Source organism: Mugil cephalus, chromosome 7, assembly GCF_022458985.1.
Source record: "Mugil cephalus isolate CIBA_MC_2020 chromosome 7, CIBA_Mcephalus_1.1, whole genome shotgun sequence".
In the NCBI taxonomy this organism is placed as follows: Eukaryota; Metazoa; Chordata; class Actinopteri; order Mugiliformes; family Mugilidae; genus Mugil; species Mugil cephalus.
In genome coordinates this window covers 1176835-1201614 of record NC_061776.1, presented here as the reverse complement: position 1 = coordinate 1201614, position 24780 = coordinate 1176835, and the positions used below count along the sequence as shown (strand labels likewise).

The 24780-nt window shown below is 53.8% G+C and overlaps 3 protein-coding genes across 4 annotated transcripts; 1 reads left to right on the top strand and 2 right to left on the bottom strand.

The window, feature by feature from the left end:
* Positions 1 to 196: 196 nt before the first annotated feature.
* fastk (Fas-activated serine/threonine kinase) lies at positions 197 to 10410 on the top strand. The gene is made up of 11 exons (XM_047589828.1): positions 197 to 363; positions 2206 to 2965; positions 4919 to 5246; positions 5907 to 6094; positions 6698 to 6846; positions 7334 to 7550; positions 7621 to 7780; positions 8531 to 8622; positions 8725 to 9448; positions 9523 to 9637; positions 10358 to 10410. Exons 2-11 carry the CDS (start codon positions 2245 to 2247, stop codon positions 10397 to 10399), a joined length of 2736 nt encoding a protein of 911 aa, XP_047445784.1. The 5' UTR covers positions 197 to 363; positions 2206 to 2244; the 3' UTR covers positions 10400 to 10410.
* LOC125010587 (vegetative cell wall protein gp1-like) lies at positions 774 to 2147 on the bottom strand. The gene has a single exon (XM_047589332.1). The coding sequence runs from the start codon at positions 2145 to 2147 to the stop codon at positions 774 to 776; it is 1374 nt and encodes a 457-aa protein (XP_047445288.1).
* Positions 10411 to 10850: 440 nt separating the features above from the next.
* ubtfl (upstream binding transcription factor, like) lies at positions 10851 to 24513 on the bottom strand. Of its 2 annotated transcripts, none has more exons than XM_047589857.1 (20): positions 23958 to 24513; positions 22587 to 22676; positions 19521 to 19696; positions 19319 to 19402; positions 19092 to 19247; positions 18876 to 18940; positions 17917 to 18037; positions 17700 to 17810; positions 17313 to 17440; positions 15581 to 15722; positions 14471 to 14512; positions 14288 to 14395; positions 14059 to 14211; positions 13873 to 13983; positions 13682 to 13788; positions 13324 to 13513; positions 12952 to 12999; positions 12708 to 12851; positions 12504 to 12605; positions 10851 to 11220 (listed from the first exon to the last, which is right to left on the bottom strand). In XM_047589857.1, the coding sequence occupies exons 2-20, from the start codon at positions 22645 to 22647 to the stop codon at positions 11146 to 11148; spliced, it is 2124 nt and encodes a 707-aa protein (XP_047445813.1). In that variant the 5' UTR covers positions 22648 to 22676; positions 23958 to 24513; the 3' UTR covers positions 10851 to 11145. The 2 variants fall into 2 exon arrangements, with proteins under 2 accessions (XP_047445813.1, XP_047445814.1); XM_047589858.1 differs by having other exon boundaries at positions 13682 to 13761; positions 23958 to 24498.
* Positions 24514 to 24780: the final 267 nt, after the last annotated feature.

Here is a 24780-nt window from a genome sequence, read left to right as displayed (position 1 = left end):
TAAAGATTAAATATCAGGAGTGTCCGGTCCGAGTGACGGGTGTTTCTGGGGGGAGTTTGCATGCCCCCCCCCCCATAGTGAGGATACGAGGTGGGAGAAGATGAGATAATATTAAATGTTAAAGATTAAATATCAGGGCCAGTGACTCCGTCCGTCCTGTAGGAGGCAGTGCGTCCTGCACGGCCCCGTGAAACCAGAGAAGAAGAAGTCCTCCAAGTGCATGCCGGGTAGACCAGGATGGCGTCCGGGGTCTGTGTGGAGGAATGAAGCGGCCGACCGCTGACACTTTCCCCGGTGAACGCGCACTGTGAGCGGGCCCAGGAGTTCCAGAGCGCGGAGCTGCGGCCCCGACGGAGGGATGAGGTAACACTTCCCCGGCTGTCAGGCTCCGAGAGCCGGCGGTAGCTCGGCGCCCGTCCCCGTACGGGCTGGAGAAGGGCAGCCTGATGCTAACAGGCTAACAGGCTCCCTGCTAAAAGGCTCATGACCCGGTGAACGGGCTGGAGAAGGGCAGCCTGATGCTAACAGACTCACTGCTAACCAGCTAACACGCTAGCCGGCGCAATGCTAACCAGCTAACGGGCTAACCGGCTCATGACCCAGTGAACAGGCGGGGGAAGGGCAGCCTGATGCTAACACGTTAACCGGCTAAACGGCTCACTGCTAACAGCTAACAGCTAACCCAGGCTGACACTAGCTATGCTCTCAGTAACTAGCGGCGCTGCTTTGGCTGCTCTGATCATGACGTCAGGGGCCCCCCTCCCCCCACAGCGTTAGCGTGAGGGCTGACGGGTGCTCCTCAGTGGAGGGGCAGGTGAGGGGTGAGGGGCGGGTGAGGGATAGATGAGGGGCAGGTGAGGGATGAGGGGCAGGTGAGGGGTGAGGGGCAGGTGAGGGATGAGGGGCGGGTGAGGGGTGAGGGGCGGGTGAGGGGTGAGGGCGGTGAGGGCGGGTGAGGGATGAGGGGCGGGTGAGGGGTGAGGGGCGGGTGAGGGGCAGGTGAGGGATGAGGGGCGGGTGAGGGGTGAGGGGCGGGTGAGGGACGAGGGGCGGGTGAGGGACGAGGGGCGGTGAGGGTGAGGGCGGGAGGGACGAGGGCGGGTGAGGGCAGGCAGGTGAGGGGCGAGGGGCAGGTGAGAGATAGATGAGGGGCAGGTGAGGGGCGGGTGAGGGAGAGGATGAGGGGCAGGTGAGGGGTGAGGAGCAGGTGAGGGATGAGGGGCAGGTGAGGGGTGAGGGACGAGGGGCAGGTAAGGGGTGAGGAGCAGGTGAGGGATGAGGGGCAGGTGAGGGTGAGGGATGAGGAGCAGGTGAGGGGTGAGGAGCAGGTGAGGGATGAGGGGCGGGTGAGGGATAGATGAGGGGCAGGTGAGGGACGAGGGGCAGGTGAGGGATGAGGGGCGGGTGAGGGATGAGGGGCGGGTGAGGGGCGGGTGAGGGACGAGGGGCGGGTGAGGGACGAGGGGCGGGTGAGGGACGAGGGGCGGGTGAGGGCGGGTGAGGGATGAGGGGCGGGTGAGGGACGAGGGGCGGGTGAGGGACGAGGGGCGGGTGAGGACGAGGGCGGGTGAGGGGTGAGGGGCGGTGAGGGTGAGGGGCAGGTGAGAGATAGATGAGGGGCGGGTGAGGGATGAGGGATGAGGGGCAGGTGAGGGGTGAGGAGCAGGTGAGGGATGAGGGGCAGGTGATGGAGGGGCAGGTAAGGGTGAGGGCAGGTGAGAGATGAGGGGCAGTGGTGAGGGGTGAGGAGAGTGTGAGGGGGGCAGGGAGGTGAGGGAGGAGGAGCAGTGAGGGGTGAGACGAGGGAGGGGGCGTGAGGGATTGAGGAGGTGAGGAGGGGCAGGTGAGGGTGAGGGATGAGGAGCAGGTGAGGGGCAGGTGAGGGATGAGGGGCAGGTGAGGGATGAGGGCAGTGAGGACGAGGGGCGGTGAGGATGATGAGGGGCAGGTGAGGGCGGTGAGGGAGGATGAGGGCGTGAGGGGCAGGTGAGGGAGGGCGGGAGGTGAGGGATGAGGAAGAGTGAGGGGGCGGGTGTGGAGAAGGGCAGTGAGGATGAGGGGCAGGTGAGGGGTGAGGGGCAGGTGAGGGACGAGGGATGAGGGGCAGGTGTGTGCAGATGATGATGATGATGTGTTCGACGTGTCATGTGACCTGGCTTCTGTTCCTGATTTGTCTAATCTGTGTTCTGGCCCCGCCCCCTCCAGGACTGCGCCGCCCCTGCCTGGTGGTCTGGCTGTTGGACGATGCTGTGTTTATCCACTGGGTGGCGCCTCCTGAGGTCGGTCTCCATGTACGCCACCCGCCTCTACAGCCCTTCGGGGGGCGGGGGTGTGAAACAGGGGCGACGGGCGGGGCTGGCGGTCCTCGATGCCCCCCACCCTCACCCCCCGCCTCCCCCGTCCTACCCGGGTGTGTACCCGGGCCGCCCCGATGCCCCCCGAGCAGCACACTTCCACCCCCACTACCAACCCCACCCCCACCACCTGGCCCCGCCTCCCTTGCCCCACCACTACCAGCACCACGCCCCTTTCCACTCCCCCGGGGGCGGGGCTCCGAGCGGCGGTGGCAGGAAGAAGACGTGGAACTTCATCCACGAGAAGATGAGCTACGACACCTTCTTCACCATGAAGCGTCTGATCGAGCGCTCGCGCCGCCCCGACGAGGTTCTGCGCTGGGTCACCCAGAACCCGGCCAAGATCTCCCACAACCACTACGCCATCGCCCTGCAGAAGATCGGCCAGCTGCTGCAGGCCACGCCCCCCGCCAGGCGCGGCTCAGACAGCGCCGCGGAAGGGGCCGGATGCGGCGAGGAGGGGGCCGGGTCTAGAGGCGCCGGCGAGGGCGAAGGCCGCCAGGTCCTGGAGCATCAGGACTTCCAGACTCTCTGCTCCGCCATCATCAGTGACTGCACCAAGTTCGACAACTTCAGCATCGTGAACTGCCTGTACGCCGTGGCCACGCTCGGTAGGTCTCTGGAGGGAAGCTTAGCACGCATGCTAGTAGCTTAGCATCAACATTCATGAAGCTGTAAGGCAGGAGACGACGTGAAGGGATTTACTCACGTTGCATTTATTTAACACAAATATAAAGAACTCAGGTCTCACAGCAGCTTCTATAAAATATAATAAACGCTGCATCGCAGCCTTCGCCAGCTTCCACGCTGCTGAAATTAGAACCCAGCCGTGATGTGGTCTGGTCTCATCTCTCTGGTCCCTGGTCAGTCTGGTCCACTCTGCAGCAGCTCCACCCAAACACCAGGAGGCGCTGTGTCTTTTACCAGGCGGGTTCGTTTTACTTTCTACTTCCTGCTTCACTTTCAACGAATGTCTGAGTCTCCAAAGCCCCTCAGTTAACTTTACCCTAAATTTATGCTTCTGGATTAATGTAGACCCTACGTAGGCCCCAGGTAGACCCCACATAGACCCTACGTAGGCCCTACATAGACCCCAGGTAGACCCCAGGTAGACCCCAGGTAGACCCCACGTAGGCCCTACATAGACCCCAGGTAGGCCCCAGGTAGACCCCAGGTAGACCCCACGTAGGCCCTACATAGACCCCAGGTAGACCCCAGGTAGACCCCACGTAGGCCCCACGTAGGCCCTACATAGACCCCAGGTAGGCCCCAGGTAGACCCCAGGTAGACCCCAGGTAGACCCCACGTAGGCCCTACATAGACCCCAGGTAGGCCCCAGGTAGACCCCACGTAGGCCCCAGGTAGACCCCACGTAGGCCCCAGGTAGACCCCACATAGACCCCACGTAGGCCCTACATAGACCCCAGGTAGGCCCCAGGTAGACATCACGTAGGCCCCAGGTAGATCCTACATAGACCCTACATAGGCCCCAGGTAGATCCGACATATTCCCTACGTGGGGGGTGCGGACTCACTGACTACTAGTACTAAGGGGCTGTAGCAGAGCCCCGAGCGGCTGCACTATAGACCAGTTTCCAGCCGACCTCAGTAAGAACCTGGCAGGTGTCAACGAGAGTATTTTACTAAGTGCACAGAGCAGCGATCTGATGTAAACACCGGTATTAACTGAATAATCTTCATCTGTATCCCTCTGTTTAACAGGGATCTGAAGTAAAATAACTGAGATCTAACGTAAAATAACGGAGATCCGATGTAAAATATAAAAATATAAAACGTCCTGGTCTCAGTCCACCACACATCTGAGACACAACTCATCAACCCTTCAGGGAATATTTCTTCCCTTCACTCTGAGTCCAAACCATCAGCAACAGGTTCATAATCCACCGATGTTTTTCCCGTTTACGTCTCGTTCCTCGCGCTCAGCGCGTTTCAAACATTTACATTGTGTGAAAAAAAAAGTTTTATCGGGCTTTAGCTCCAGGTGTCCTGATAGAAGCCGACAGGAGGAGCATCTCTGGACCTGGTACCGAGTCCAGAACACAGGTCCAGAACACAGGTCCAGACCCGGGTCCAGAACACAGGTCCAGACCCGGGCCCAGACAGGCCTGACTAACTCACCGTGTTGGAACCGTGAAACGTTCGTGTCCCGGTGGAAGAGGACCAGGACCAGGACCAGGACCAGGACCAGGAACAGGACCAGGACTAAAGGACTGAGCCGATGACCACAAACAGCTAAAACCTTTTTCTTCTTTCACACAATGCAAATGGATGAAACAGTGAGCGTGAGGACGGGACGTAGCAGCTGTTTGGGTCTGACAGGTGTTAATGAGAGTGATGAGGTTTATTACACTTCATACTGATGTTTACATTTGATCACTGCTGCTGCCTCAACCTGTCTTTGCATCATTGGAGGAAACTACTACTTCTCCTGCAGCCTATCAGACTCCATCACTGATGCATGCATGTCATGTGGGGGGGCCCCAGCCCCTAATTCTGACTCCGCCCCCTGACCTGTAACTAACTATGACTCCGCCCCCTGTCCAGGTCTGCCCAGTGACTCCCAGGTGGTGCAGGTGTTGGAGGCGGAGTCTCAGTCCAGACTAGCCCAGTTCAACCAGAAGGACGTGTCCATGGTGTTCAGCTCCAGCATGAAGCTCCACCCTGCTAGCCAGCACCCGCTAACCGAGGCTAGCCTGGCTGGCCTGGAGAAGAACCTGGAGAGAGAGCGCCACCCGCAGACACTCTTCCTGTTGCTCTCCTACTACAGACTCAAGTGGCGCTCACTGCAGGAACCGCCCACAGGGGGCGCTGCCGCCTCCTCCACCACCTCCACCTCCTCCACCTTGAACCCTGAACAGCTTCTCACCAACCGGTAAGAACCAGACGTCATGGGGCCTGTTTCTGTTTAACCCTCTGGAGCTGATTGGCTGATGGATCCATGTCTCCACCAATAGGAAAGGGTCATGTTGTTTCTTTCTATCATGTGTAGCTGGCTAGCTCTCTCCTCCTGCTAGCTCTCTCCTCCTGCTAGCTCTCTCCTCCTAGTCTCTCTCTAGCTCTCTCTCCTGCTAGCTCTCTGTGCGCTCCTGCTAGCTCTCTCCTCCTGTAGCTCCTCCCTGCTAGCTCTCTCCTCTTGCTAGCTTCTTCCTCCTGCTAGCTCTCTCCTCCTGCTAGCTCTCTCCTCCTGCTAGCTCCTCTGCATCCTCCTCTGCTAGCTCTCTCCTCCTGCTAGCTCTCTCCTCTGCTAGCGTTTTCCTCCTGACCTACCTTGTTACGTTTCCTCCATGAAACAAACATGAGAAATTAGAAAAGCTAGTTTATTTAGAACCACTATATGTTAGAGAAACTGATCTATAGGCTGAAGTTTAGAAACAGACTCAGAGAGAAGAGTCTTGATGCTGCGTCGTCTCAGACTGGGTTGGGGTTGGTGGTGGGGTTGGGGGTGGGGTTGGGGTTGGGGTTGGGGGTGGGGTGGGGTGGGGTTGGGTGGTGTGGACCAGAGCGTTGACCCTGAACGTCCGTCTGTCTTCAGGAAGATCCTGCGGTTGGTCAAACACACGCTGGCCAGCGTCAGCGGCGTCCGTGACCAAGAGATGGCGCTGCTGGACGAGATGCTGGCGGCGAGCGCCCAGGAGGCGAGCAACAAGAGTCTGGAACTGATCTTCAGCTCCCACCTGTTCTACCAGAACAGACTTGAGAGGTTCATCAGCAGCCTGGCGGGTACGGCATCAAACCGGTTCAGGAGACCGATCCAGATCCACGTCTGTAATGATCGTATCCACATCAGGTTTAGTCTGATCTTTAGTAGCAGATTAGTTACGCCTCCAGAAACCAGAACCACGTCCCCGCAGCATCCAAACGTTCTTCTTTGTTGGCGCATGTCAAAGCTGCTAAAAAACAAAGAAGAACCAGAACCCAGCGTCTACCCATGCAGGGACTGATCCATTAGAGAGTAACTACCAGGGAGCCGACTCTAGGGAGCTCTGTAGAACCCGATGGGGGACGTCTCTGGAACTGGATGCAGGTTCAGGTGCTGACAGGAGACAAAAAACAGACTAGAACCTCTGTGCTGTGGTTGTTCTCCTAGAACCAGAGTAGAACCTCTGTGCTGTGGTTGTTCTCCTAGAACCAGAGTCGAACCTCTTAGCTGTGGTTGTTCTTCTAGAACCAGAGTAGAACCTCTTAGCTGTGGTTGTTCTCCTAGAACCAGAGTAGAACCTCTTAGCTGAGGTTGTTCTTCTAGAACCAGAGTAGAACCTCTGTGCTGTGGTTGTTCTCCTAGAACCAGAGTAGAACCTCTGTGCTGTGGTTGTTCTCCAACAGAGGAGCTGCCTAAGAAGGTGGAGAGCATCACTCCGTACACGATGGCTCTGATCGCCAAGTACGTCGCTCGCCACCGTCTTAGAGACACCAGGCTGCTGGACACCATCGCCGACTTCCTGGTGAAGAAGGCCGAGTACCTGGACAGCAAGGTGAGAACCAGATGGACGCTGGTGTCTTTATATCAGATCAGATGTTCTGGTCATTCCACATGTTCAGATCCAGATCAAATAAATCCAGTTCATCGTCAACCAGTAGTTTAGTCACAGACAGTGTGATATGCAAGAGGTGTGGCACAGCAGATAGACAATGTTTACAGGTGGAAACTATGCACAGGTGAGACCAGGTGAGACCAGGTGAGACCAGGTGAGACACTATGCACAGGTGAGACCAGGTGAGACACTATGCACAGGTGAGACCAGGTGGAAACTATGCACAGGTGAGACCAGGTGAGACACTATGCACAGGTGAGACCAGGTGGAAACTATGCACAGGTGAGACAAGGTGAGACACTTTGCCACTATGACAAAGTGAACTAGCCCAGAGACACTCTAAACACTCTGCCCCACCACCCTAGAACTTCACCAGGTAGTTTGAGGTGTCCCAGGGTCCAGGACTCAGGTGTGTTTGTGTCCTCAGGTGATTCAGAAGCTGGTCTTCCCGTTCAGCAGGATGAGTTACCGCCCGTCCAACCAGCAGCTCTTCTTCTCTCGTCTGGAGGAGGTGGTGGAGCTGAAGGCGCTCAGCTCGCCTCTGGCCACCGTCAACATCCTCATGTCTCTGTTCCAGCTCGGTCACTTCCCGGGTCTGGTTCTGCACCGGGTCTTCTCCTCGGCCTTCATCAGCAACGTCACCAGTCAGTACCGAGCCCTCGCTGAAATAAAACCTCTGAGTCCAGGGCCCCTTTAACCCACCTGTCCCCACAGACAGCCCCTACGCCCTGATCGTCCGCCGGTACCTGTCTCTGCTGGACGCCACCGTGGACCTGGAGTACCGAGACTACACGGGGCCACGGCTGCAGGACACCTACAAGGTTCTGATGTTTGACCACGCTCTGGCAGCCGACGAGATCAACCGCAAGTACAGGTAACGCCTGCTGCTACCAGAACCTTCCAGACCAGGACCCGCATCCCTCCAGGTCCAGGTCCTCCTCCAGGTCCTCCTCCAGGTCCTCCTCCAGGACCTCTGGTGTAGGAGAGAGCTAGCAGGAGGAGAGAGCTAGCAGGAGGAGAGAGCTAGCAGGAGGAGAGAGCTAGCAGGAGGAGAGAGCTAGCAGGAGGAGAGAGCTAGCAGGAGGAAGGAGCTAGCAGGAGGAGAGAGCTAGCAGGAGGAGAGAGCTAGCAGGAGGAGCTAGCCAGCTACACATGATAGAAAGAACAACATAACAGCCTCTTTCCTATTGGTGGAAACATGCGTCCATCAACCAATCAGGACGTGATGTGTCAGTGGTTGCTAAGCAACAGTGAGGCTATATTCAGTCTATGGAGACAGGAGACAGTTTAGAGACATTTAGACATTATTACTGGTTGGACACCTGATAGTTGTGGACATGGTCCTAAATAGTTTTAGTGGAAATAGTTGTAAATAAGTAAATGTGTTGATGAGCTTTAGAAACGTCCAGGTTAGATTTACATTCTAAGTTCTAGAAATGTTTGGTTCAACATGTTTGTGGTTTTCTAACTGGTTCCTCCTGGATCTGATGGTTCTAGTCTGGTTTTAGCTCCAACGTGTTCACACAGTTTGACAGAATGAACCAGGACCGAGGTGAAACAGAGTCAGACTCTGGGCTCTGGAGGGTTTACTGGTTCTGGTTCTGACTGGTTCTGGTCCTGTCAGTTATAAAGGTCTGGTGGCCGAGGCTCTACGACAGCTGATTGGAGAACAGAACTACAAACAGGATGAAGTTCTGGCTCCGGGATACTACACAGGTATGACCCGCAGAGATCACCTAGGTTCAGTACCAGGTTCAGTACCAGGTTCTGTACCAGGTTCTGTAGAGTCCTTTTCCACCATCTTATCTTTGCTTCCAGACTTCTTGCTGTGGATGGACGGTTCTGGTCGGATCCTGCCCATCAGAACAGGCCCGGGCTCAGGCCAGGCTCTGAGTGTCCACCCGTCCTGCGTTGCAGTGGCGTCCAGGCCGGGCGATGGTGCGGTTGCCATGGCGTCCAGGCCCGGTGAAGATGCCGTTGCCGTGGTGACTCCTGAGCTCCAGAAGTTCCCGTTTGCAGCGCTGGAGGACGGCGAGGAGCCGTGTCAGGTGGGCAATGGGGTGGGCGGAGCCATGGAGCCCAGGTCCTTCCTGCCCCACCACGTCCGGAGCCCCCCAGTGGCCCCGCCTCCTCCCTCGGGACCCCCACGGGCCGGGACGAACGGCGCCCCCGTGGACTACGGCCCTTACTACGTCCCCACGGCCGAGTACTACTCCACCCTGGCTAAGGAGCACTCTCTGGAGAGCCAGGACAGCTCCACCCTCAGCAGCCCCCCCTCCGACAGCCTGGCCCCGCCCTGCATCCAGGGACCCTCCGGGGGCCCCGACTCTCTCTTCCAGTTTTCCATCGGGAAGATCCTGGAGGACGAGGGACGGCCGGGGGCCCCCGGGGCCCAGGCTACAGACTGTGAGAGGTCTGGTTTCTACAAAGGCGTAGCGTTCCCTGAGGGGTCTGGGGACGACAAAGGGCCCCCGTCACCGCCCCCACCCCCCGACCGGCCCGACGCCGACCACGTCCCCACGGACCCGAGACACGTCCGGAGGTCAGAGACGAGCCGGAGCAGCTGGTGGTGAGGACGGACCTCAGGTCTAACGGATCCTGTCTGTGTCTCTGCAGGGTCATCATGTCCGTCAACGACAAGTGGCACTACTGCCACAACTCTGAGGTTCTGGTCGGGTCCAGGGCCATGAGGGACCGGCACCTGAGGCTGCTGGGATACATCATCCTGCAGGTCAGTCCAGGTTCCTTCAGAACCAGAGTTTATTTCTCTTCAGTCTCATAGATCAGATTCTAGGATTCAGTCTGTGGATCAATGACATGATGCCTCATACGTAGCAACGGGCTCAACCCCAGCTCCTCCCTGCACCTCCTCCCTGACTCCTCCTCCCTGCACCTCCTCCCTGACACCTCCTCCCTGACTCCTCCCTGACATCACACCTCCTCACTGACACCTCCTCCCTGACTCCTCCTACCTGCACCTCCTCACTGACACCTCCTCCCTGACTCCTCCTCCCTGACTCCTCCCTGACATCACACCTCCTCACTGACACCTCCTCCCTGCACCTTCTCCCTGACTCCTCCCTGACATCACACCTCCTCACTGACTCCTCCTCCCTGCACCTCCTCCCTGACTCCTCCCTGACATCACACCTCCTCACTGACACCTCCTCCCTGCACCTTCTCCCTGACTCCTCCCTGACATCACACCTCCTCACTGACTCCTCCTCCCTGCACCTCCTCACTGACATCACACCTCCTCCCTGACTCCTCCTCCCTAACACCTCCTCACTGACACCACACCTCCTCCCTGACACCTCCTCACTAACCAGGTCCAGGTCCAGGTCCAGGTCTTGATCCTGGTCCAGTCCATGGTCCAGTTGTGGCCCAGGTGTTGTCTAAGCTATGCTAAGCTAAGCTAAGCTAAGCTATGCTAATGTGATGTATCTTTTAGCTGCCGTACCATGAGCTGAGAGCTGACGCATCCGAGGAGTGAAGCAGTATCTGCAGGAACTGCCTGGACTCCCCTAGCCCGTGTCACACGTTCGGGTCAGAGGTCACCTGATGGATGGACTCAGACTCCCATCAGGCCGTGCAGCATCTTAAAGGACCGTCCCAGGACAGACTGGCTGTGACCGGACTGAGCAGCTGGTGGAAGAACTAACATGTTTTTTGTTTGGGGGGGGCTTTTTATAGAGGTTGGGAACCATGGTAACGGAGATGCATGTGGGTCAGGTGGGTAATCTGGCAGTGGAGGGGGTTGCTATAGTAACTCGTGTGCCAAGAGCCGGGGGGGGGGGGCAGATTATTTATTTGTGTATCAGGTGAAGGTTTGACAAGAAAGTTTGTTTATATTCTAAAAATCTATGAATCAAATATAAAACCTGAAACTGAACAGACTCCGCCCCTTTGTCCCTGTGTGATGTCATCAGTCAAACAACACAAAGTGAGAAAAAGTGCATTTATTTGTTATCATTTTCTCAGGCAGGCTCCGCCCCTCTACTCACTGACTCCACCCCTGCCCCTGTACAAACCCCACCCCAAAATAACTCCGCCCATCTGAAACATGAGTCGGATAAAAACCAACACTCGATAAAAAACAGAAACACACAGGTAACAAAACACTCCATCAGGCCCCGCCCCCTTCACAAGGTAGGTGGGAGAGGCCAGAGAGAACACCTCTCATTGGCCTGTCTCGATGATTGGCAGATAAGGAGGCGTGGCCTCTAATAAGGGGCAGAGCTAGTCAGAGTCCGAGTCACTGGAGTCCTCGGAGGACGTCTGGTCTTCATCGTCCTCGTCTTCATCATCGTCGTTCTGAAAAAATAAACAGGAAGTAATGAACATCAGGTGAATGAGTGAATGAATGAGTGAGTGAATGAGTGATTGTTCTCCAGGTGAATGAGTGAGTGAGTGAATGTTCTCCAGGTGAGTGAATGAATGAGTGTTCTCCAGGTGAATGAGTGAGTGAGTGAATGAGTGAATGTTCTCCAGGTGAATGAATGAGTGAGTGAATGAGTGAGTGAATGAGTGATTGTTCTCCAGGTGAATGAATGAGTGATTGTTCTCCAGGTGAATGAATGAATGAGTGTTCTCCAGGTGAATGAGTGAGTGAATGAGTGAATGTTCTCCAGGTGAATGAGTGAATGAATGAGTGATTGTTCTCCAGGTGAATGAGTGAATGAATGAGTGATTGTTCTCCAGGTGAATGAATGAGTGAGTGAATGTTCTCCAGGTGAATGAATGAATGAGTGAATGTTCTCCAGGTGAATGAGTGAGTGAATGAATGAGTGAATGTTCTCCAGGTGAATGAATGAGTGAATGTTCTCCAGGTGAATGAATGAATGAGTGTTCTCCAGGTGAATGAGTGAGTGAATGAGTGAATGTTCTCCAGGTGAATGAGTGAATGAATGAGTGAATGTTCTCCAGGTGAATGAGTGAATGAATGAGTGAATGAATGAGTGATTGTTCTCCAGGTGAATGAATGAGTGAGTGAATGAGTGAGTGAATGTTCTCCAAGTGAATGAATGAATGAGTGAATGTTCTCCAGGTGAATGAGTGAGTGAATGAATGAGTGAATGTTCTCCAGGTGAATGAGTGAGTGAATGAATGAGTGAATGTTCTCCAGGTGAATGAGTGAATGAATGAGTGAATGTTCTCCAGGTGAATGAATGAGTGAGTGAATGTTCTCCAGGTGAATGAATGAATGAGTGAATGTTCTCCAGGTGAATGAGTGAGTGAATGAATGAGTGAATGTTCTCCAGGTGAATGAATGAGTGAATGTTCTCCAGGTGAATGAATGAGTGAGTGAATGTTCTCCAGGTGAATGAGTGAATGAATGAGTGATTGTTCTCCAGGTGAATGAATGAATGAGTGAATGTTCTCCAGGTGAATGAGTGAATGAATGAGTGAATGAATGAGTGAATGTTCTCCAGGTGAATGAATGAATGAGTGATTGTTCTCCAGGTGAATGAATGAATGAGTGAATGTTCTCCAGGTGAATGAGTGAATGAGTGAATGAATGAGTGAATGTTCTCCAGGTGAGTGAATGAGTGAGTGAATGTTCTCCAGGTGAGTGAATGAGTGAATGAGTGAATCACCTCGTCGTCCTCGTCTTCGCTGTCTGTGCTTCCTGACGTCTCGTCGTCTTCGTCCGAGTCCGATGAGTCGCTCTTCTCCTCGTCTGAGTCGGACATGTCCTGCTGGAGGACACGGAGACAGAGGGACGTCTCAACATTTAGCCTGAGAGTCGACACAGAGACCCCGCCCCCCTGGTCCTCCCGGCCCCGCCCCCCGGTGGTTACCTTGGCCCGGTACGCCATCGGCCTCTTCCCGACGCCGACGCCAGGTGGCGCCGCCCTGGACCCTCCGGCCTTGGCCTTGGGCTTCGCCGTCACACGGACTTTAGCCGCTGGAGCGCTACGAACTTTAGCCGAGCTGCGACGTTTCTGCTCCAGAAACAACCAGGAAACGTTAACGAGCTGTTTCACAAACAAGGCAGCGTTAGCCTGTTAGCTTAGCATTGTGCTAGCTGGAGCCTGAACTCACCGTGGAGGAGAACTCTTTGTAGACGACTCGGTCCTGAGGAGAAAGAGACTGAGGAAGAAAGAGAAGAACGAACACGAAGAACAACATGAGGGAATAAAGTATTTTCTATTGACTTATAAACCGGATTTTAACTGATGAAACCAAATCAAAAAACGTTCAGACTGATGATGCCTCCACTTTAATAATTATAAACTATCAGAACCGGTATCGACTGTATTTATCTGGTATCACATCACTGCCTATAACCACCGGGGGGCGACACAGAGGTCTGGACTCCTCCGATCAGACTGAAACGGGTTCATTCATGGGTTTGTCCAGGCCTCTGGTCGCCGTGGTGACGCCGCGGGGTCGCCGTGGGGTCGCCGTGGTTACCTTGAGCCAGGCCTCCAGCTCGGCCTTGTACTCCACCTGCTGCTCCTCCACCAGCTTCTTGTACTTGTCCTTCTGGCTCTGGCTGAGTTTCTGCCAACGCTTCCCGATCTCAACCATCCGCTCCTTCAGGCTGAAGTGGTTCAACTCGCCGTTGGTCAGCAGCTCCTGGGAGAACATCTGGTAGCCGCTCCTATTGGACGGAGGCAGCCGGGGGAGGGGCTTAGAGACTACAGACCCACAATGCTCGGCTCTGAGCATGGTAGCATGCTAGGCCAGCCTTTCAATAAAGGTTATTCAAACAAGATGGCTGACAGGAAGACCCCCTTTGTCCTGACTTATTGATTTGATTCACACTCACACCGGAGGCTTCTTTGGTTCGCCGTCAAACTTGGGCTTCCTCTGACCTGCAGCAGGAGTCCTCATCTCCAACAGCTCCCTCTGCAGGACGGAGGTCAGAGGTGACGACTAAATGACCAGACCAGTTAAACAAAATTTAATAGGGGGAGGAGACCGGGGTGGGCGGGGCTAGTGTGCCTGTCTGTACTTCACCTCATAGCGTTTCTGGTCCTCTGCCGCCTTCTTGATCCAGGGGATCTTCTCCTTCTTCTCCATGGACTTCCAGGCCGCCTCCATGGCAACCTGAGCCTTGCGGCGGTCGCTCTGTGACCAGAGACGAGTTAAACAGGAAGTAGTGGCGAGGTGTGAAATGAAAGCGGTGGTGTAGACGGAGCTCACTCTGTATTTAGCCAGGTAGTCTCCGATCACGCTGTGCTGCCACATCTCCTCCGCCGTCTTCGGTGTCTCTGGAAGCTTCGCCGTCTTCTTTCCGTCCCGCTTGTCTTTCGCCGCTCCCGCCCACACCTCTGGCTCCGCCTCCCGTCCACGCTCCTGAAGTCAAGCAAACATGGAGGCTGTCAGACAGGACAGAGACATGAAGGAGGACGTCCTCTCCGCGCTCTCAGACCTTCACTGATGGAGACTTGGCTCTGTGGGGACTGGAGGCCACGCCCACTTTGGACCCGCCCAGTTTCTCCTCCGTCAGGACTCGGTCTCGTTCCTCCTCAGGAAGACTCTGGAAAAACAGGCGCTACGTCATGTTTCTGTTTGAGTGAGGCGCCGTGAGGACGAGGAGTCCGGCGGGACTCACCTCCAGGAACCTCTGCAGGTCCACGTCGTACTGCTTCTTCCTCTGAGGAGACACAACCGCCGTTAGTCGTTGGTTATTAGTTACCTGAGCTCACGTCATCTGGACCAGAGACGACTTAAAACTCTACATCATGCTGTTAAGTTCATACCAGTGGCACAGACTTTAGACACGTTCCACATATTATTAAATATTAAAACACGCTAACGAGATGGACCAGGTCCGTTTGCTGTGAGGATCAGCCTCCTGCAGAACCAGAACCGTCTGGGTTACACCGCGGGACTGAAGAACACAGCCACATGGACGTATGGAGGAAATAAACATTTCTGATTAAATAGATGCCATTTCCTGTTCTAGAGCATTTAGCACCACGTTAGCACCAGATGATCCACACGGGTTCCCTGAGATACAGATACACTCTATTCAGCTTATAATGCTCACAGCTCTGTTCACTTAGCTGCTCATCACACTGGTCTCTCCTCCCTCTCAGCTAGCTGCTAGCATTAGCCGCTAGCCTCCTCCATAGCATTAGCCTGTTAACTTTCTGTCCTTAAGTTGCAAGCTGAAGTTTAAAAGGCCTTTTCAAAAAGCGTTTTTAGAAATGATCCCTGATGCTGGATGGAAACGCTGATCTGCAATGCTAACTAGCTTTGGAAGCTATTCCCACAAGACGTAGTGATTTAGCTCGTCCTTCAACACGCAGGGTCTCTACCCAATGATAGAACTTAGCTTAACTTAGTCAACTTAACTTAACCTTAACTTAATTTACCAGAAGAAACCAAACTTTATCACGCGTTTTTTTGGGCCACGAGGGGCGGCGACCTTAAGCCAGGGTCTAAAAGTCGAGCACAGTGAGGCTGGAACACTGGACACCAGCTCGGTTTGAATCACTGAATCTGGATCTTCAGGCGTATTTCCTGCCTCAGGTTCCTTGTTTTAGACATTTTAGTCGATGAAGAACTTTGTGTTTCCTCTTTACCGACCTGAACCCGACTAGTAGAAGCCACAGCACCACCTGGTGTTTGGGTGGAGTTAGACTAGGTATGTGGATACTGCAGGACTATAAACTAGACTTACAGGTGGGTTTAACCTGAGGTGAGTCCTGATACTGACCTGCTCACAGCGTTTCTGAAACATGTCCTTCTCTTTCTGCGTCATCATCTTCCACTGTTTGCTGCAGAGAACCATCCTCTCTGTGCTGGGGACGTCCTTCATGTTGACCATCAGCTCGGCGCAGTACAGGGAGTATCCGTTACTGGACACACATCCCAGGTCAGACACCAGGGGGCAGCACAGACATCCCAGGTCAGACACCAGGGGGCAGCACAGACATCCCAGGTCAGACACCAGGGGGCAGCACAGACATCCCAGGTCAGACACCAGGGGGCAGCACAGACATCACATCACAGGTCACACACCAGGGGGCAGCACAGACACACAGGTCAGACACCAGGGCAGCACAGACATCACAGGTCAGACACAGGAGCACAGAATCCGGGTCAGACACAGGGGCACACAGACATCCAGGTCAACACCAGGGGGCAGCACAGACACACTCACAGGTCGACACGGGGCAGCACAGACACACAGTCACAATACACCACTCAACACACCAGGGGCAGCACAGACATCAAAATACACCACTCACACACCAGGGGGCAGCACAGACACACAGGTCAGACACCAGGGGGCAGCACAGACATCACAGGTCAGAAACCAGGGGGCAGCACAGACATCACAGTCACAATACACCACTCACACACCAGGGGGCAGCACAGACACACAGGTCAGACACCAGGGGGCAGCACAGACATCCCAGGTCAGACACCAGGGGGCAGCACAGACATCCCAGGTCAGACACCAGGGGGCAGCACAGACACACAGGTCAGACACCAGGGGGCAGCACAGACACACAGTCACAATACACCACTCACACACCAGGGGGCAGCACAGACACACAGGTCAGACACCAGGGGGCAGCACAGACACACAGTCACAATACACCACTCACACACCAGGGGGCAGCACAGACACACAGGTCAGACACCAGGGGGCAGCACAGACATCACATCACAGGTCACACACCAGGGGGCAGCACAGACACACAGGTCAGACACCAGGGGGCAGCACAGACATCCCAGGTCAGACACCAGGGGGCAACACAGACATCACAATACACCACTCACACACCAGGGGGCAGCACAGACATCACATCACAGGTCAGACACCAGGGGGCAGCACAGACATCCCAGGTCAGACACCAGGGGGCAGCACAGACATCACATCACAGGTCACACACCAGGGGGCAGCACAGACATCACATCACAGGTCACACACCAGGGGGCAGCACAGACATCACAGTCAGACACCAGGGGGCAGCACAGACACGCATCACAGGTCAGACACCAGGGGGCAGCACAGACATCACAGGTCAGACACCAGGGGGCAGCACAGACATCACAATACACCACTCACACACCAGGGGGCAGCACAGACATCACAGTCAGACACCAGGGGGCAGCACAGACACACATCACAGGTCAGACACCAGGGGGCAGCACAGACACACACATACAAAGTATTCACACACCCATCTCAATAAGTGAATCCAGGTTAGCACGTCAGTAGAATGCTATCGTTAGCATAGGTAATTGAGATGTAAAGTGGAGATTTGGTAGCATGTTAGCATAATGCTATCGTTAGCGTAGGTAATTGAGATGTACGGTGGAGGTTTGGTAGCATGTTAGCATAATGCTATCATTAGCGTAGGTAATTGAGATGTAAGGTGGAGGTTTGGTAGCATGTTAGCATAATGCTATCGTTAGCGTAGGTAATTGAGACGTACGGTGGAGGTTTCGTCGGCCGTCCATCAAACTTGTCCTTCAGTTGTCTCTCGGCTTTGGTGAGGACAGACCGGACGTGGTCCTCTGAGTTCACATCTGGATGAGCCTCATGATACGCTTTCATGCTGTCCTGAAAAACAGAGTCCAGCCATCAGGCCCTAGATCACATCCTGACCAGACCCTGGACCAGACTCTGGACCAGACTCTGGACCAGACCCTGGACCAAAGCCTGAAACAACATCTGGACCAGACTCTGAACCAACATCTGGACCAATGTGGAGCCAGATTTGGACTCTGACCGAGTCCAGGTCATCTGGTTTGAGTCAGTCCACATGGACTGATCTGGTTCATGTGGTTCAGTCTAGTTCTGGTTCTGAATGGTCCGGTACCTCGTAGTCCTTCTGGAGCTCCAGGGCTTTGCTGATCCACTTGAGTCTCCTCTTGTCGGAGAGCTGGGACCATTGTCTCCTCAGAGCCTCCTTCAGCTCCTTCTGGCTCACCTGGAGCAGAGACACAGGTAGATGTGGTCTAGATCTGGATCTGGTCTACAGTGAAGGGCTGGTCTAGATGCAGATGTTGTGTAGTAGTTGTGTGGTAGTTGTGTACCTCTGGGTGGAGCTTCAGGTAGGTCTTCTTCTCATGGTTGTACCACAGCTGTTGAGGAGTCTTTGGTTTCTCTGGTTGATCCGACTTCTTCCTCTCCTCCATCAGCTCTGGATGCTCCGCCCTAACAGGAAGTAAGCACCACGGTAACAGGAAGTAAGCACCAGGCTAACAGGAAGTAAGCACTACCCTATCTAACAGGACTCTGATATTAGCCACATGCTAACAGTTGACAAGATGTAAGATTTATGCTAACAGCTAACAGGACGTAAGCTTCATGCTAACAGTTAACAGGACGTAAGCTTCATGCTAACAGTTAACAGAGTGTAAGCTTCATGCTAACAGCTAACAGGACATAACTCCATGCTAACAGCTAACAGGACGTAGCTCCGTGCTAACAGCTAACAGGACGTAATCTTCATGCTAACAGCTAACAGGACGTAGCTTCATGCTAACAGCTAACAGGACATAGCTCCATGCTAACAGCTACCAGGACGTAATCTTCATGCTAACAGCACATAGCTCCGCGCTAACAGCTAACAGGACGTAGCTTCATGCTAACAGCTAACAGGACATAGCTCCGCGATTACAGCTAACAGGACGTAGCTTCATGCTAACAGTTAACAGGACATAGCTTCATGCTAACAGCTAACAGGACGTAGGCTTCATGTTAACAGTTAACAGGACGTAGCTTCATGCTAACGGCTAACAGGACATAGCTTCATGCTAACAGCTAACAGGACGTAGCTTCATGCTAACGGCTAACAGGACGTAAGCTTCATGCTAACAGTTAACAGGACATAGCTTCATGCTAACAGCTAACAGGACGTAGGCTTCATGTTAACAGTTAACAGGACGTAGCTTCATGCTAACGGCTAACAGGACATAGCTTCATGCTAACAGCTAACAGGACGTAGCTTCATGCTAACGGCTAACAGGACGTAGCTCCAGTGTGAACTCACTTGAATCGAGTCATGTTTTTCTCAAACTCTTCTTTCTCTCTCTGGAACTCTGTGATGTACTTTTGCTGCAGAAGAAAGAAAACAAGCAGGATGAAACTCTGGTTCAGGACGGGTTCAAGGTCTGGTCCTGGTCCAGGTCCTGGTCCAGGTCCTGGTCCTGGTCCAGGTCCTGGTCCAGGTCCTGGTCCAGGTCCTGGTCCTGGTCCTGGGTCTCACCTTCTTCTTGTCAGGGAGCTCCTTGTACTTCTTGGACAGGATCTTGGTCAGGTCCAGGTTGCTCATCTCTGGGTGGATTTTAGCGTATTTGGCTCTTTTCTCCATGAAGAAGCGAAAGTACGGAGTCAGAGGCTTCTTAGGGAAATCTGGGTGGGTCTGGGACAGAGGACAGAGGTTAGAGGACAGGGGACAGGGGACAGGGGACCCGGGACATGTCCGTGTCTCACCTTCAGCTTCTTGCCCTTGTACGGGTTCTTGACGAACTCAATAGCGTCTACGATCAACTCCGTCATTGTCCGGTACTTCCTCACCTGAAACATCAAGTCCTCCCGTTACCAAGGAAACGGCCCGTGGCCCGAGGGTCACCGTGGTTACCAAGGAAACGGCCCGTGGGTCACTGTGGGTCACCGTGGTTACCAGGACTCTTACCTCTGAAGACACTTTCTGCCACTTCTGCCGACACATGTCTCCGGTAAAGCTCCCGAAACAAACTTTGTCCCAGTCGAAGTGAGACTCGGTGGTTTTATACTTCATGGCGTCGGCTTCAGGCAACAGGCAACGGATCCTCTCCAGCAACACGAGACAGTCCTCCTTCGTCCACTCATCTGGGGACAGGACCACAGCAGGGGACACGTCAAATAGCAGGGACACGTCAAATAGCAGGGACACGTCAAATAACAGAGACGCCTCAACAACCAGAGACACGTCAAATACCAGAGAAACGTCAACGACCAGGGACACGTCATCAACCAGGGACACGTCAACGACCAGGGACTCGTCAACAACCAGAGACACCTCAAATACCAGGGGACAACCAGAGACACGTCAACGACCAAGGACACGTCAAATACCAGAGAAACATCAACAACCAGAGACACGTCATCAACCAGGGACACGTCAACGACAAGAGACACATCAACAACCAGAGACACGTCAACAACCAGGGAAACGTCAACAACCAGAGACACCTCAAATACCAGGGGACAACCAGAGACACATCAACAACCAAGGACACGTCAAATACCATGGACTCGTCAACACACAGAGACACGTCAAATAGCAGGGACACGTCAAATAACAGAGACACGTCAACGACCAAGGACTCGTCAACAACCAGAGGGACTCATCAACAACCAGAGACACGTCAAATACCAGAGACACGTCAACAACCAGAGACACGTCAAATAACAGAGACACCTCAACGACCAAGGAAACGTCAATGACCAAGGACTCGTCAACAACCAGAGACACGTCAAATACCAGGGGACAACCAGAGACACGTCAACAACCAGAGACACGTCAACAACCAAGGACACGTAGAATACCAGAGACACGTCAACAACCAGGGACATGTCAAATACCAGGGGACAACCAGAGACACGTCAACGACCAGAGACACATCAACGACAAGAGACACATCAACGACAAGAGACACGTCAACAACCAGAGACACGTCAACAACCAGGGAAACGTCAACGACCAGAGACACGTCAAAATACCAGAGACACGTCAACGACAAGAGACACATCAACGACCAGAGACACCTCAACAACCAGAGACACGTCAACAACCAAGGACACGTAGAATACCAGAGACACGTCAACAACCAGGGACATGTCAAATACCAGGGGACAACCAGAGACACGTCAACGACCAGAGACACATCAAAATACCAGAGACACGTCAACGACAAGAGACACATCAACGACAAGAGACACGTCAACAACCAGAGACACGTCAACGACCAGAGACACGTCAAAATACCAGAGACACGTCAACGACAAGAGACACATCAACGACCAGAGACACGTCAACAACCAGAGACACGTCAACAACCAGGGACACGTCAACGACCAGAGACACGTCAACAACCAGGGACACGTCAAATACCAAGGACTCGTCAACAACAAGAGACACGTCAACAACAAGAGACACGTCAACAACCGGAGACACGTCAACGACCAGAGACGTCAAATAAAAGGGACACGTCAACGACAGGGACACGTCAACGACCAGGGACTTGTCAACAACCAGAGACACGTCAAATACCAGGGACACATCAACAACCAGAGACACGTCAAATACCAGGGACACGTCAACAACCAGAGACACGTCAACAATGAGAGACATGTCAACAATAACGGACATTTCAACAAACAGGGACTTGTCAACAACCAGAGACACATCAAACACCAGAGACACGTCAAAAACCAAGGAAACGTAAACAACCAAGGACACGTCAACAGCCAGAGACACGTCAAATAAAAGGGACACGTCAACGACAGGGACACGTCAAATACCAGGGGACAACCAGAGACACGTCAACAACCAGGGACTTGTCAACAACCAGAGACTCGTCAAAAACCAGGGACACGTCAACAACCAGTGACACGTCAAATACCAGGGGACAACCAGAGACACGTCAACAACCAGAGACACGTCAAACATCAGTGACACGTCAACAACCAGTGACTTGTCAACAACCAGGGACTCGTCAACAACCAGTGACACGTCAAATACCAGCGACACGTCAACAACCAGAGACACGTTAACAACCAGGGACTCGTCAACAACCAGAGTCACATCAAAAACCAGAGACACGTCAACAACCAGACACACGTCAAATACCAGAGACACGTCAACAAACAGAGACACGTCAACAACCAGAGACACGTCAACAATGACGGACATGTCAACAACCAGAGACACGTCAAATACGAGGCAACAAAGACGGACTTGTGAACAACCAGAGACACGTCAGCAATAACGGACTTGTCAACAACCAGAGACATGTAAACAACCAGTGACACGTCAAATACCAGCGACACGTCAACAACCAGTGACACGTTAACAACCAGTGACACGTCAACAACCAGTGACACGTCAAATACCAGCGACACGTCAACAACCAGTGACACGTTAACAACCAGTGACTCGTCAACAACCAGTGACACGTTAACAACCAGGGACTCGTCAACAACCAGTGACACGTCAAATACCAGCGACACGTCAACAACCAGTGACACGTTAACAACCAGAGACACATCAAAAACTAGAGACACGTCAAATACCAGCGATACGTCAACAACCAGAGACACGTCAACAACCAGACACACGTCAAATACCAGAGACACGTCAACAACCAGAGACACGTCAACAATAACGGACTTGTCAACAACCAGACACACGTCAACAAACAGGGACACGTCAAAGACCAGAGACATATCAAATAAAAGGGACACCTCAACGACCAGGGATACGTCAACATCCATGGACACGTCAAATACCAGAGACACGTCAACAACCAGGGACACGTCAACAACCAGAGACACGTCAACAACGAGAGACACGTCAACAACCAGGGACTCGTCAACAACCAGACACACGTCAACAATAATGGACATTTCAACAAACAGGGACACGTCAACAAACAGGGACACGTCAAAGACCAGGGACACGTCAGTAGGAGGACATCCAGGGGCAGGGTTCAGGTACCTGGTTCGGTCTTGATCCTGGAGCTCTGGGCCGTGGAGACGCTGCTGCTGCTTCCGTTCATCCTACAGGTGAAGGAGAAGACTCCGCCCCCTGGACACATGGAAACACCTGTTCACACCTGAAGTCTCGTTTAATCTGGAGTAAAGTTAAACCTGGTCCAGAGAGAACCAGACTCTTTTTCTGTCTCTTGTCTCGTCCTGAAGACGTTTAATGAATGAAAGTGTGGACAGAGCAAAGACCTGTTCATCCACTCAGACCAGGATGAAACCATTCATGTGTTCATCTGGGTTAAACACGGACTAATGTAGAGTTTATCATCCAGCAGAAAGTGGAAACTGTCCTCTGACCTGCAGCAGAGACACAACTATGGACATTAGAGGACAACTCAGAGGTAGGGGCGTATCTGGACCACAGGACCAGGTCCCAGGTAGAACTGGTCCCATGGTACCAGGAGTAGAACACACCTGACCATTCAGTCCATTTATTGATCACTTCTGCGTTTGTTATAGCTGGAATTTAAACTTAGTTAACAGTTAAAATCTGAATTAATTGTTTTATAAAGGAGCTAAATAATCGGACACTCCCCCGGGACGCTGTGACCCCCGCTGCCCGGCCCAGGTGACCTCTCCCCGGCTGTGGATGTCACCACGTCCCGCTGAGAAGGTCAAAGCCGGGGCGAGGAGCCCCGGATCTATGCTGTCTAGTTCTATGCTGCTCCACCAGAGTCCGTTCAAAAATCAGTCACTTTAAGACTCCGGGGTAACAGAAATTCAGGATAAATGATAAAAACCAGGTGTCAGAGACATCTGACTTCCAGCTGCGGACACATTTACGTCCCGATGACCGATTCTCTCCGGCCTGAACAGCGGAGTCACTGCGGTGTTGTGACCGGGGAGCTGCGGGCCGCCTGGCTCCAGCTGCCCGGTAATGGCGTCCGTCCTCCGGCAGGAGTCAGCACGTCGCTTCCGCTCTGCCACGGAGCGTTTGGAGGAGGTTCGAGGTTAAAAGGCGAAAATGAGAAAAACTAGAAGTAAAACGAGGCCAGTAGACGCGGAGGGAGACACGTGGGGCCACGATAATCGCATTACTTAAAAAAACAAAAAAAAACGAAAAAACAAAACGTTGAAACCCGTCGACAGCTTAGAGGCGATTATTGATTAAATTCCGTTGTTCGCGGCGGCTGATTGATCCGCGGGGGTCGGTTTCTCCGGTAAAGCGCCGGCTCTGCTGTCGGGCTGCGCGGAGGCCGAGCCGCGGCTAACGTTACCCCAGGAGCCTCCACCGCGGAGCCGCCATCAATGTTTGGGAGACTCGGGGACTAACGAGCAGAAAACCCCAGAAATCTGCTCCTAAACGCAGCGCACCGCTCACCTGCTGGTTCAGACAGAAACCCGGGGTCTTCCCGCACACCTCGGCGGTCCTTCGAGTTCTTTAGGGGCTTTCAAAGTGTGTTTTTTCCGGCCGCAAACCCCGGGGAGTCAGGTCCAAACGAATCCGACAAAAGGAGCGTCTAGTCCGGTATGAAACTCCGCCCAGCGCCGCAGGGGGAGGAACTCCGGGGGAAAGCATGAGGACAAAGGCGGAGGATGAAACCAGAGACAGCGGCTAAAACAGCAGCCAAGCCCGCTGGAGCTGCTCGCCCCGTCCCATCAAAATAAGAGACATTTACGGCTATTTACACAGACCCGACCCCCGCTCCACACGCCCACCCGGCGGGGAGACGCAGGACCAGGACCCGGACACCGGCTGCTGATGCTCCGGGCCCCGACAGGAGGAACCTGGAGGACGCGCAGTCTCAGCGGGTCCACCTCCGTCCCTGTCCCCGGCCTCATGCGGAAAGGCAGCCCGTGGAAGAGCCTCCTTGGCCCCGCGGAGGAGCCTCCGCGCGCCCGGTTCGAGCTCCGCCGGTCACCGGGAGGTTTGATCGATCACTCATCGATCAGCGGCGGAGTCAGAATCTGATTTATTGGCAAAGTATGTGAGGACAGACAAGGGATGTGACTCCGGTTTCCTTTTCTCTCAGTGAGTGTGGAAAAAGTGTGAAAAATAAATTTGGAGCCATCTGTCACACACACACACACACACACACACACACACACACACACACACACACACACACACACACACACACAAACAAACAAAAGCATCCGGGAGTTTGAACAGTGATGCAGTTATTGTCGTTGTTCTTGTAATT

Coding starts and splice junctions, on each gene's coding strand:
- fastk (XM_047589828.1), top strand. CDS start 2,245: ATGCTGTGTTTATCCACTGGGTGGCGCCTCCTGAGGTCGGTCTCCATG. Junction 8,623..8,724: donor GGCTCCGGGATACTACACAG/GTATGACCCGCA, acceptor CTTTGCTTCCAG/ACTTCTTGCTGTGGATGGAC. Junction 9,449..9,522: donor GACCCGAGACACGTCCGGAG/GTCAGAGACGAG, acceptor GTGTCTCTGCAG/GGTCATCATGTCCGTCAACG.
- ubtfl (XM_047589857.1), bottom strand. CDS start 22,647: ATGAACGGAAGCAGCAGCAGCGTCTCCACGGCCCAGAGCTCCAGGATC. Junction 19,403..19,520: donor GGCAGAAAGTGTCTTCAGAG/GTAAGAGTCCTG, acceptor TTGATGTTTCAG/GTGAGGAAGTACCGGACAAT. Junction 12,852..12,951: donor ACAAAGAGTTCTCCTCCACG/GTGAGTTCAGGC, acceptor TTTCTGGAGCAG/AAACGTCGCAGCTCGGCTAA.
- LOC125010587 (XM_047589332.1), bottom strand. CDS start 2,147: ATGACACGTCGAACACATCATCATCATCATCTGCACACACCTGCCCCT.